At 36.4% G+C, this 11,635-nt stretch overlaps 2 protein-coding genes and 1 long non-coding RNA gene across 14 annotated transcripts in view; 1 reads left to right on the forward strand and 2 right to left on the reverse strand.

Annotated features, from left to right (window-relative positions):
• The first annotated feature begins 18 nt into the window (after window positions 1-18).
• Window positions 19-6,202, forward strand: LOC122714720. 8 transcript variants are annotated; one of them, XR_006346695.1, is made up of 7 exons: window positions 19-535; window positions 613-2,107; window positions 2,225-2,703; window positions 3,023-3,117; window positions 3,219-3,450; window positions 4,161-4,390; window positions 5,169-6,202. It is a non-coding gene; the product is annotated as an uncharacterized LOC122714720 (long non-coding RNA). The 8 variants fall into 8 exon arrangements; XR_006346692.1 differs by having other exon boundaries at window positions 23-535; window positions 2,225-2,422; window positions 2,574-3,117; XR_006346698.1 differs by having other exon boundaries at window positions 170-535; window positions 3,093-3,117.
• A 1,052-nt stretch (window positions 6,203-7,254) lies between these two features.
• On the reverse strand, window positions 7,255-8,548 carry LOC122714719. The gene is made up of 2 exons (XM_043936334.1): window positions 8,310-8,548; window positions 7,255-8,216 (listed from the first exon to the last, which is right to left on the reverse strand). The coding sequence occupies exons 1-2, from the start codon at window positions 8,546-8,548 to the stop codon at window positions 8,177-8,179; spliced, it is 279 nt and encodes a 92-aa protein (XP_043792269.1). The 3' UTR covers window positions 7,255-8,176.
• Window positions 8,549-8,668: 120 nt separating this feature from the next.
• The window catches only part of LOC122714713, a 151,981-nt gene continuing 149,014 nt past the window's right edge, over window positions 8,669-11,635 (reverse strand). For all 5 annotated transcript variants that reach the window (XM_043936320.1, XM_043936318.1, XM_043936319.1 and 2 more), the window contains 2 exons: window positions 9,558-10,369; window positions 8,669-9,146 (listed from right to left, as the gene is read on the reverse strand). In XM_043936320.1, coding sequence (XP_043792255.1) covers window positions 8,669-9,146; window positions 9,558-10,369 — 1,290 coding nt within the window. The remainder of the gene's footprint in view (window positions 9,147-9,557; window positions 10,370-11,635) is intronic.

The raw sequence follows: 11,635 nt of genomic DNA on the forward strand, positions 1-11,635 counted from the left end.
TCTTTCGTAACTCGTGACTTGTAATGATTGGGTATGGGTCAAATTTGCTTTATATACATTGTTCATTTTTATTATCAATATCTATTAGTTAAATACATATATTTATAGCAATTTAATAATGGTATGAATCTTCATTTCTTCTGAATTAAAATATTTTCTCATTAAACTTGATAATTTAATAATTAATAAATAATTAAAATTTTTCTAAATTCTCTCATTTTTGTGGAATGATAATAAAAGATGTTTTTTTAAGCAAAAATGATAAATTATACTTTTCAAATTTTCCCTCAAATTATGTTATAATTTTGTACTACTTATTCTTAGATCAGTTACTATAATCATTTGTATTTGTGTTTCGAACTTACCACTTTATAATAGCGTTTCGTATATCATGATCGATGTATTCAGTGCAGTAAAACATATTAGTCCGAATAGCTTGATTGATGTCTCTTGTGTCCATATCACATTACTATTACAAGGATTGATATACATTTTAAATCTAATATATTACCTAGCGATAGATATTAATAAATAGGTAAAGCATAATTAAATTTAATTTTTTTAAAATAAAAAAGAAATGAATAAAAATGTAGCTGTAAATTTTTTTTACAGCTTGTGATTTTATAAGAACTATTCATTAAATTATAAACGGAGAGGTAATGAAATAAATACCACCATCAATTGAATATAGCAAGAACTTTATAAAAGACGAGGCAGACTCACAGATGGTTTAAGTATATTAGTATATGTCTCAAAACTCTGAGAAACGTATGACGGTTTTGTATTCGCATTTTTTTTATTCTTTTTTTTGTTTTTTTTTTTTCTTTCAAATAGATCACACATGAAAAAAAGTTGTTGCATAAAGAGATGTGTTTATATCGTGCGTAAAAAGTACGAACATACATCAATCGAAAAAGAGTTGTTAGTCAAGGATAGAAGCTGAAAAAGGAAACGCTCGACTAGATTTGATAAACTCCCTCTTGTTATGTTATATTATAAATTGTCGAAATTAACATGTTTCTCTTCTTATCTAACCTTAACGACCAAAACTCATTGACGTTATCGTAAAAAATATACATATATGTTCATGGTCGTCGATCGTTTGCAAATTATTTATTACTTATCGTTTATCAGTTATTATCATATCTTAGAAAAATAATTGTTTATTTCTAATTGTACAAGAGAAAGCATGACAATAAAGTATGAGAATACTGGTAATATTGTAACGAAAGAGGGAGTTCTATTATTAAGAAAAAACGTGACTTTCGCTCCTATTGGAGGAATATCGGGAAAAATGTACAACGAGGAAAATTATTTCGAATAAAGTAATTTGCTTCGCAAGCGATTGTAGTTTTGTAAATTAATGTGTGAATCATTTTTATCGCGAAAATGACAAGGAAATTGATATTATTTTATGATATCATCGTCCATCAGCGCGATATGACGTGAAACTTCAGAATAAGAAGAAACTTCGATAGAATATCGAGTGAAAAATCGATTTTCAGTGTTTCGATTTTTATCATGATCTTCGATACTTATCGATTTCTGTTAGTTAAGTCGGGTTATGGAGCGTTGATATTTGTGAATATATTTGATAGAATAAAATAAAAAGAAAAAAATTAGTACAATTTTGAAAGATTTGAGAAATAAGGATGTGAGAAAATATTTTTAAAAATTATAAAATTAATAAATTAAGAAATAAGAAAATAAAAAGAGAACAAAAAAGAGCAAGAATAGTGTGCGAAGCGAAAAAAAAAATGATCTAAAATGCATATTCATTTAATTTTTAAATAGTTGATATCAAATTCCATAAATCTTGTAAATTTTCTAGAATTTTTAACGATAAATATACACTATCGATTATACTCTTCATTTTATATCTCGTTTTTAAGGAAAACCGATAACCTAGAAACAAGTACAATATTAACGTCCTTCCTCTCCTCTGAATCCCAACGTTTTTGAAAAGAGTTACAGACGCGGAATATCGATAGACAAAAATTAATTATGCGACGTTGGAGTGGGGAAGAGCAATATCGGATGGAATTCACGGAACGAACGGGTGAGAGGCCGATGTCCGATATTTACATAGCTCGAATAAAAGTTCGGGGTACTATCTTTTTATTCGTCTTTTTCATCACTTAGAATTTTTCAATTCCTATAACTTTCAATTTCGTTTAAATATTCAAAATAATATATAAGAATAATTTAAAAAATATTTCTACAGAAAATAGAAGCCGATTTTTCGAATTCATCGATTCATCGATTCATCAATGGATCATTCAATATCACATATCGATTTCCAAAGGTCAATTGACATATGATGACGCAAAAAAATCGGAAATTTAATAAAACAATTTTATTCTGAAGAAAGAGGTTATGAATGATGGAAAAGAAAATATATAAATGCTTGAAAAATATGATGGTAAGAGATGGAATCAAGAATCAGAGAGAGAGAGAGAGAGGAATGAAGCTCCTTGACCCGACTGATTTGATAAATTCCAAGCATTTCTGCCATTCTATAGCATAGTTATATGTGTAAATATGTATTCCGCTTGATGTTCTATGTTTCTTAGCGATGATGACCCGCACCCGGCCCTCGCGAGAATGAGTTTAATTGACTGAAGTGCCGAGCCGAATCGCGGGTACACTTTGAAGCATATATGGAAGTTTGTTAATATCGACGATATGTGGGAGATAAGACAGGTTGATTTACTAATTTGTTACAATATTTTAAATGTTAATATCCAATTAATTCTCATTTGATTTATACATATTATTCGAATTTTGTATATTATTTACATAATAACCTAACTTTTTAATGCAATTAAATGAATTGAATTGAAATATGTACGACACGTGAATGAGATTTCTAGATTATTAAGAAACAAAAATAAGAAGATATGGAAAATCTAGTGTGTGAATAAACGTAACTATAGAATGTTTCGGAATATCAGATGTCGAGGCTTTTGAAAATTGAATACCACTTGAACTAACTGAAATGCTTGCGCTGTTGCTATTTTAGATATCCAAAACATCCAGATATTAGATACCTTACGTATCCCGAATATTGAATAGAATATTTCATGTTCCAGATATTCGAATTCCGTTTCTTTTAAGGTATGTACACGTATCTGACATACAGTATATATGACTATCATTTAGTTTATCATATTCCTTATGATAGAAATATTCGATTGAACATTAATAAATTCTCCCAGGTATCGTGTGACATTTATCCGCAGCGCCGCAGCATTAACTAGAACACGCCAAAGCGGAAATCGCTGGTTTATCGCGCTGACAGACGCGGGGATTTAATCGTTCGATCGGATTAGATGCGATTGTCAGAGCTACTGTCACGCCTGTCGCAAGCGTTTCGATAGAAAATTGAAAACCGTGAAACAGGAGAGTTTAGACTGGCAAGGAGGGATACACGGGAGATTCCTGTAAACGGTTCGGTTTCTTTAATACATTGTTCGCTTTTCTGCGGACGCAAACGTTGCGATCGATAAAATCTGACAAATTACACAACAATACAATGACATTAGATACGATCGGTCTCTTGTCGCCGATAAAAAAAATTCCTCCAACTTGGGTCTGGTCAAACGCTGCTTGAAACGAATCGCGATCGTTTTGATTTTGCATTGCAGTGGTTTTTTTTTTCCATTTCTTTTCCTTTTTTTTTTTTTTTTTTTTTTTTTTTTTAATGCTTTTGTATTTTTAAGTAATTTCTAGACTAGAACCAAGTTCGAGGATTGTTGGCCGTTAGGCGGGAGATTTGACAAGCTTCGAGGACGCATCGACGTCGACGATTCCCGTCGGTGGTCCTATAGTAATATACACATGACTGTATATTAGATATAAGAAAACTTTGAATCGAGGATATTGAACGAGAGCGTTGCACGAGAGACTGTTTCTTCTATTTTTTTCTTTTCTATTACGTTTACAGAAATGTGTTACACATGTATATTATGATGATCCTCGGCCTTCATAAGCATAGGGAAATCGTCGAAGATCGCAAGATCGTATTTTTTTTTTTTCATCGTTTCGTTAATTTCTTTTATTTCTTTCTTTCTTCCTTTTTCTTTTTTATTCTGACACGTTCAAAGTTTTCTCCAATTTTTTTTTTTTTTTTTTGCTAACTCGAACATTCTTTATTGCAGGTTCTTTGTATCGTCGTGAAATGACGAAGAAAAAGAAGTATAAACGGATAAACGTAATCTTGACAGCTTTACGAATTTAAGTTAAGGCGCTATATTAAAATGGAAATAAGATTTCGTGGGAATCTCAGCCGTCTGGCATCTTGAATAAATTTTTGCTGATTCGAAAGCAAGCATTTTTTATAATGGCTACGATTTGCAATACGATACAAAACGACACAAAAAAAACAAAGGTAATTAGTGGCGAAACGAGTTTATTTATTACTTTTATCTTCGCCAATCATATCACGTGCTTTCTTATCGTTTAAGCCTGAAAGTTATGAAAAAAAAGATAGAATATTAGATAGAATAAGTAGAACGTAATTTTTCCACGATTAACGTTCAAGCGAAAATTATGCTGGAAATTAGAGCACACAATATGGTAGATATATTGTCAGAAATTATAACACTTATTGTACTAAAACCAAAAAGAAGTCGGGGAATATGGTTGCAGTTAAGAGAGATACGATAATGCGAATTATATAACGAAGATTATGCGAGATTTATATAATGAATTTAACAACAGATATCGTCGAGTTAATGTCTAATTGGAGAATATAATTATTTTTTTATCGTTGGAAACGAAACGATGATGTCACGATCATGCGATTCGCTTGAAATCCTTCTCCACTTCGCGCATACTATAGGCACAACTCTCTTTTATTTAATTTTCATTCTTAAATCATCAACAGTTTAGTATAGTTATATAATATGTACAAAGTATACAGACTCCGCTACTTCAGAGGAGGGACACAACTTTCATGCGATGTATCGTTTTTTTCTCGAATGAATTGCTGTTAAAAGCACCGGTTCGAATTTCGCGGATCTTGCCATTCTCGTTGCTTATTAAAATTGTCTCTATCGAAGTGGAAATAAAAGAATAGCTTTGAACGAGGAAACGAAGGGAATTTAATCTACCGTTAAAATTTTTCTTTGAAAATTATCTCATAGAAATAACTATATATTTTTCAGAATCTACTTTATCAAGATCGAATAGACAATTCGATTCCAAGAGCAGAATCCAAGGATAGAATGAAATCAGAGATGTATCGACATCAAAAATCGAAGTAATTTTCGTAAGCATGAAATGCAAGGAAGAAATGAAAAGACATTACTTTGGGGAGGAACGCTAACAGCTTTCTCATCGGTGCTTTTAATCAGATATTGGGGGAGGGTCGACGAGTTTCGTGTGTACAAGCAAGCCCGATTCAACTACACACGTGCGCGGTACACGACGATTCATGGTGGACTGTTAGACGTAATATCTAACGTGTGAACTAACTGGTGTATCGATCGTCTTGCTACTGATGCGATGTATACTGATGCAAGACGTGCACGTATCGTAAGTACATGTGTTAGGTACATATATCGGTTATATGAAACTATAATTACACGAGGGATGGAGGAAAGAACAGGATACGAAGCTTTCAAATGGGACATCATATCGGCATCAAGATAGAAAAGATAAGGAGAAACAGTTTCACGAATCGGTTGTAGAATTCTCACTGTTTCAAGAAAATCAATATGAAAGTAGATGCACTACCAGAATGTAGATACAATCTGGTTGAATTTTCTTGCCTCTACATACAGATATATACTTTGAGCCGGAGTGGAAGATGAAAAGTACTGATTTGAAGCGAACTACTTTAAATGGTAGGAAAGGGAGAATAAGGGTACAAGACATTGGAAAGGAAAGTTTGCACGAAGAGATATTTATATCTGTTGAGTTTGTATGACCAGCCTTGTCCAGTATCTGTTCTTGTCTAAAGAACAGTATTGAAATTGGGACATACTGTTTCAGAAACGTGAAGAGTTAGCGATTCTTTGAGAACAAGAGACATGAAGATAACAAGAATAGAGGAGAGTCAGTTTTAAAGATAAAAAAATTTGAAGAAATTGAAAAATCACAGAGAAGGGAAAGGAATTGGACAGGGAAATTTTTAAATTTATCTTCAGGAAGATTGATTGTCGTCCCATTTGAAAATTGTTGTACGAGAAAAAGGCAAAAGAAAGATCGATGGAAAATGGCGGATGATATGAAAAGCGTACGTAAGGAAAATAGAGGATAAACGCAGGATGCAAAAATTGAAAAGTGCAATATCGTCGAAGACCTCGCACGTATGACGCTATATTGGTACAGGTACAGTAGAACGTGGCCAAAGTGGTTGGAGAGAGTGTATATTTTCGACGAACAATAAATTGAATTATTTCTTCGATCTATAAGTGCTACACGCGGCACGTTGTTCATGATTCTTTTTTCTGTATGGATTTTTTCATTAACTTCTCCCTGGTACAAATTACACAGTTTATCGTGTTATCTAAAACGCGTATTAATAATTTTTAGATAATAAATTTATCGATAAAACGGCGATTAGTAAGTATTTAATTTTAAGAAAAAAAAATAATGATATATAAATATGTTTCGACGAGTGATTCAGAATGATCGAATTGATAATATAAAGATTCAACATGTATATATTAGAATGAGTAATTAACGAGAAAAATTAACGAATTTTTCGCATAATAATAAATTAATTCAACACGGTGGAATAATAAGTCAAAAATTTGGATCGTTCGCATTGTTCTTTTTTTTTTTTTACCCTGATCTCTTTTGGCCTTTTTTTATTTAAAAAAAAAAGCCTATGGTCGAGTACGAACATTAATGCCCGTGTGTATGTTGTGTATGTGTGTGTGTGTGAATGTGTGTGTATTCGTGAATGCATATGTTTATGATGTACCACGTTGATTGCTCTGTAACGAGAGCATCTTTCGTTCATTCCTACTTTCGGTTTATGTAACATCGACTGCACTCTAAAGAATTATTATTAATATTATTATTAATTTTTTTTTTTGTTTGCATTCGTTTTAGGTGTAAGTATTCTACCGTAATAAGTATGTTGTTACGACTCGGCGACTACACCGCGCACGGATTCTTTATTATCAAAGAAGTCATAGACGATAGGTGAAAAAAGTCTTTAGAGGAAAATAGGTATTTTTTTTGTTTTTTGTTTTCTCTTAATAAATTGACAAAGTAGTAGATAGAATCGTATTCTTGTACGTGTATAATAGAATTCGCGATCGAGGGAGACTTTATTTTTTTTTTTTTTTTTTTAATTCCTCTTTCGATTCCCTCTTTTGATCGATTCCTATCAAGTGTATGCGTGTATGTATACGTATGTGAAATTTTTCCAGCGTTCGAATCGTGTTAACGCGAAATCCTTTCTGGTTCCTCCTCACGATTCTCCACAAGAAAGAACAGCTCCAATAAGTTGGTTCCATTCGGCTGAATTTTTCTTCGTCAGAGCTGCTTTGTCGTCGAGAAACTTGGAATCGAATCGAATCGAACATTCGCCCTCTTCGTTTCTGCTCTTTTCTCTCTCAAATTGGACTCCGTTTGAAAAAAAAAATGGACGAAAAATAGTCAATCCGGTCAGTCCACGTGCGAGTATTACCTTCCGAGCCCGCATCTTTCTCTCGTCGCCTCATCCATCTCCTCCTCATCCATATATTGTCGAGTTGATCGTTAAAATCTGGTCACGAGCTTGTACAGCGGCCACCAGGAAAAAAAGAAATTCTTTCTATTATCCTCTCCTTCGCAACTTACGAGACAACTCGTGAAATCCAACGATCCTTTATACATATAAATTCCTTCTTTATTATTCCCTCTAATTAAGATTAACATCTTATTCATCTTTTCCTCGAAACAAACAACACCTTTAATTAGAGGTTAAACACGACGAATATGCGAAACTAGCGACCTCTCTTGGCCACCGTCCAACTCATATACTCTTCATTCCCCCCCCTCTCAGGAGCAATTTATTTCTCCTGTGCCACGTCTCGAACGTGTTCCTCGAACACGTGCTCACAACAAACGTCGCAAACGAACGATCGCCAATTTATACCCCGATATATCGTGATCCCAAAACGTGTCGTGTAAAACGTACCAGTCCACTGGTCCGCGAGAACGCGCTTAAGCTTCTTCAAAGTGGCTCTCCCCGTCTGGTGGCCATCTTGGCAGCCCTGGAAGCCAAAGCGCCCAATGAGCACACAAGACCCGTCAGGGTCTCCCAGAAAGTGGTCCTACGTCTTTTGTGCACTGCCTGACCGACGTACCCCAAATAGTAGCCGGTGTAACGATCGTTTCCACGATCCGAGCCGCTGTCCGATCTGCCTACGCTGGATCGCGCCGACTTCGGTTGCTGCACGATACTTGGACGTTGTTGTTGATGATCCGCCGTTTGATCGACGATACTGTGACACGGTGAACCGTCGCCGTATCGTTGCTGATAGCCTGATTCCGATTCGTACAGCCGTTGCTGGAGCTGCACGTTGCTCAATCGTCGATCCATCATCCGGACAAGATTCTGGTGGACGCGACGATCATCCTCGTGCACGATAGGCAATTGTCGTCGACAACTGGTGGCGGCTGGCAGCTCGTTTGGTTGGATCTGTTGTTGTTGTTGTTCCACTTGTCAGGCGTATTCGGTGTCTGTCGACGCGGATCTCTCCAGATGGGCTTGATGGCCGCCATGATGCTGTTGATTCTGATGTTGCTGCTGCTGTTGCTGTTGCTGCGCCTGCGTATAAGCGAGGCTCTTCTGATAACTGAACAGCTGCCTCTCCAAGCTGTAATTCTCCGCCTGGAGGAGGGAGATCTCCCGTCTCATCTGTTGATTGTGGATGCGGCACACGTCGTCGTACTTGTGGTAGGTCGCTTGGAACAGCAAGTGGCTCTCGTTCCACTCAAGCCGGATCCTCAATTGCCCTTTGTCGGTCAGGAACGGACAGTGATTTTCTTTCACCTCGTTCGTGTCGAGATTCGTCTCCATTATGATACCTTCGTCCGCGGACTCTTGGGCGTAGTAACGGCTGAACGGGGCTCCTGGCAAACTGATCGCGGTCATGTTCGCCTCCTCGTCGCGGAGAAGATAGGCTGACCAACTGACGTACCTGGACAATCAGAATTAACACAATTCGTTGCGTTCTCGAATATTTCGAAGAAACGATTTACTTACTTAAACGAGGATACGAGCGAGGAGCGAGATTCTAAATTATTTCTCGATAGAAATATACGCGGATTATATCGTATCTTTCTTCGAAGATACAAAGAGAAAACACTTGTTATCTTTAAATTAAATTACAGTCGTAAATTAATAAAATTGATCGATCGGTCATGTAAAAATGTAAAAAATACACGAGAATTACGTTTTATCTTTCTCGATCGCAAGAAACTCGGTCGGTAAAATTATCACGATATTACCTTCCTAGCTTCACGACTCTCCTCCAAACCCTTCCTTTTCTCGTAAAAATGTTCTCTTTCTCAATTTTCTTTCTTTCTTTCTTTTTTTTTTTCACACCAACCTCAAATGATTCCTCGGAACGTTATGGATATCTTTGTAGACCAGGTGCAGTCTGACGGTGTCCGAGTGCAAATCGGCCCTGATCATCCACGCCTGCTTGTCACGATCGTAGCAAGGGGTCGCGGGCAGGACGGAGGGGCCGCGAGCTTGGACGGCGACCTCGCAAATGGTCCTCGCCTCGACCATCTCGAGGGAAACCCGTACCACGCCTTTGTGCGCCACCTCGGACCACCTCACCCTCGTGTGCCACCCGAAACCGCAACGCTCAGCGTCCGACAGGTCCTCGATCTGGCCTGAATCGATCCTGCGATCACCCTCGCCCAACGCGACGCTGTATCTCACCCTGCACCGATGATCGAACCCGCTCATCCTCATCAGATAGACGCTGATCCCGTTCTCGTGGCCCCGGTAACCCTCCAACTCCTTGTTCCCGTGGGGATATATGACCAGGTTCCAATCGAAGCCGCCGAACGCGAAATAATCGGTCTCCAATTTGTTGGGCTTCGATTGGCCCGAGGAGAACGTGCCGCCCGGCATCTTAAGATCGGTCATGTACACGGTCCTCACGTTTGCCATCGACAATTCTAATTGGAACTCGCCGTTCGTGTCGGCGAAATTTCGGCTGTACAGGTCCGACACAGGGATGTAGTTCCGGTTGCCCTGGGCGGGCGCCTCGTACGTGAACTTCACCCGTTTCCCGGAGAATCCCTCGTTCATGGAGAAGTGTTCCCGGTTCAGAAGGGTGAACGTGAAGTCCACGTAGACGCGCAGGTTCCTCGATGCCCCGCGCCATACCAGGTACGCGCCTAGAACCTAGATCAAGCGGCCGGATCAAGTGAATTTTTATTATAATTTTATTATTTTATTATTTTATTATTTTATTATTTTATTATTTTATTATTTTATTATAATTGTTTGTTTTTTTTTTTAGAGAGAATGTGGTGAAGGTTGGGATATTCTTTTTTTTCTCTCTCTTTCTTTCTTTCGTCGATTGATCTCGAGAAGGAAGATTTTTGAGACGGATTTTTTTTTCGTCAATGAGTATGTATGTGAGTGAGATTGTAAATTTTATTTTTTTTATCGTATGCATTTTTAAAGAAGGATTATTATAGTGGCTTTATTAAGGTTGGGATATTTTTTTTTTTCTCTCTTTTTCTTTCTTTCGTCGATTGATCTCGAGAGGGAAAATTTTTGAGACGGATTTTTTTTTCGTTAATAAGAGAGTCAATGCCAATGAGTATGTACGAGTGAAATTGTAAATTTTATTTTTTTGTATGTATTTTTAAAGAAGGATTATTATCGTGGCTTTATTAATGGAATGAATTATCATCGATCGCATTGGAGCTTTATTTTCGGTTTATCTCTCCAGGTATTTTATTCCCAATGGCGCTATTGCTATTGTTCGATCATGGATTATTAATGGTTGCTTTATTAATTTCTGATATTATCGTTATCTAATTATCGCGTTAATCGGGGCATATTTTGGAAAACACGTCACTCCGCGCGGCGTTATTTGGAAAACCGATCGATTTCCCCTTTAAATTGAACCCATAAGCTTCGCCATTGCTTCGATTGATTTTTCAATCTGACGATGCGTCCATTTGAATTCTGTGCTTAATCTGAGCAAATTGTGCAAGAACAAATGATCGATGAACAAATATCGATCCGATCTGATTAAATACGTAATTTTATTTCCCCTTCCCTTTTTTTTTTACTCGACGAATTCCTCACTCGAAGTAAATTATAACAGAGAGCGATCGATGATAAGAAACTGTGATGGACGATTCAAGAATTTTGATAAAATTACGAATCGAAAGTTTTTGTTTCGAATCGATAAAAAGATAAAAATTTTAATCGAAATAAGATATATATAAAAAAGATACCAATACTTTTAACTGATTGAGATCTTTTCCGCGTTATCAAAGAAAAAAAAAAAAAGGAAATTAGATTATACGGACATTCCATCCATGAAGAGACACTCTGCATGGATGTGAATTTTATGCATGTGAATAAATACTTCATTGTTCGAACGATTTAACATGATTCGAATTGATTATGAATTCTTGGCACGAGTGAGGA

This window comes from Apis laboriosa, unplaced genomic scaffold, assembly GCF_014066325.1.
Source record: "Apis laboriosa isolate Shangri-la unplaced genomic scaffold, ASM1406632v1 scaffold34_cov151, whole genome shotgun sequence".
Lineage (NCBI taxonomy): Eukaryota > Metazoa > Arthropoda > Insecta > Hymenoptera > Apidae > Apis > Apis laboriosa.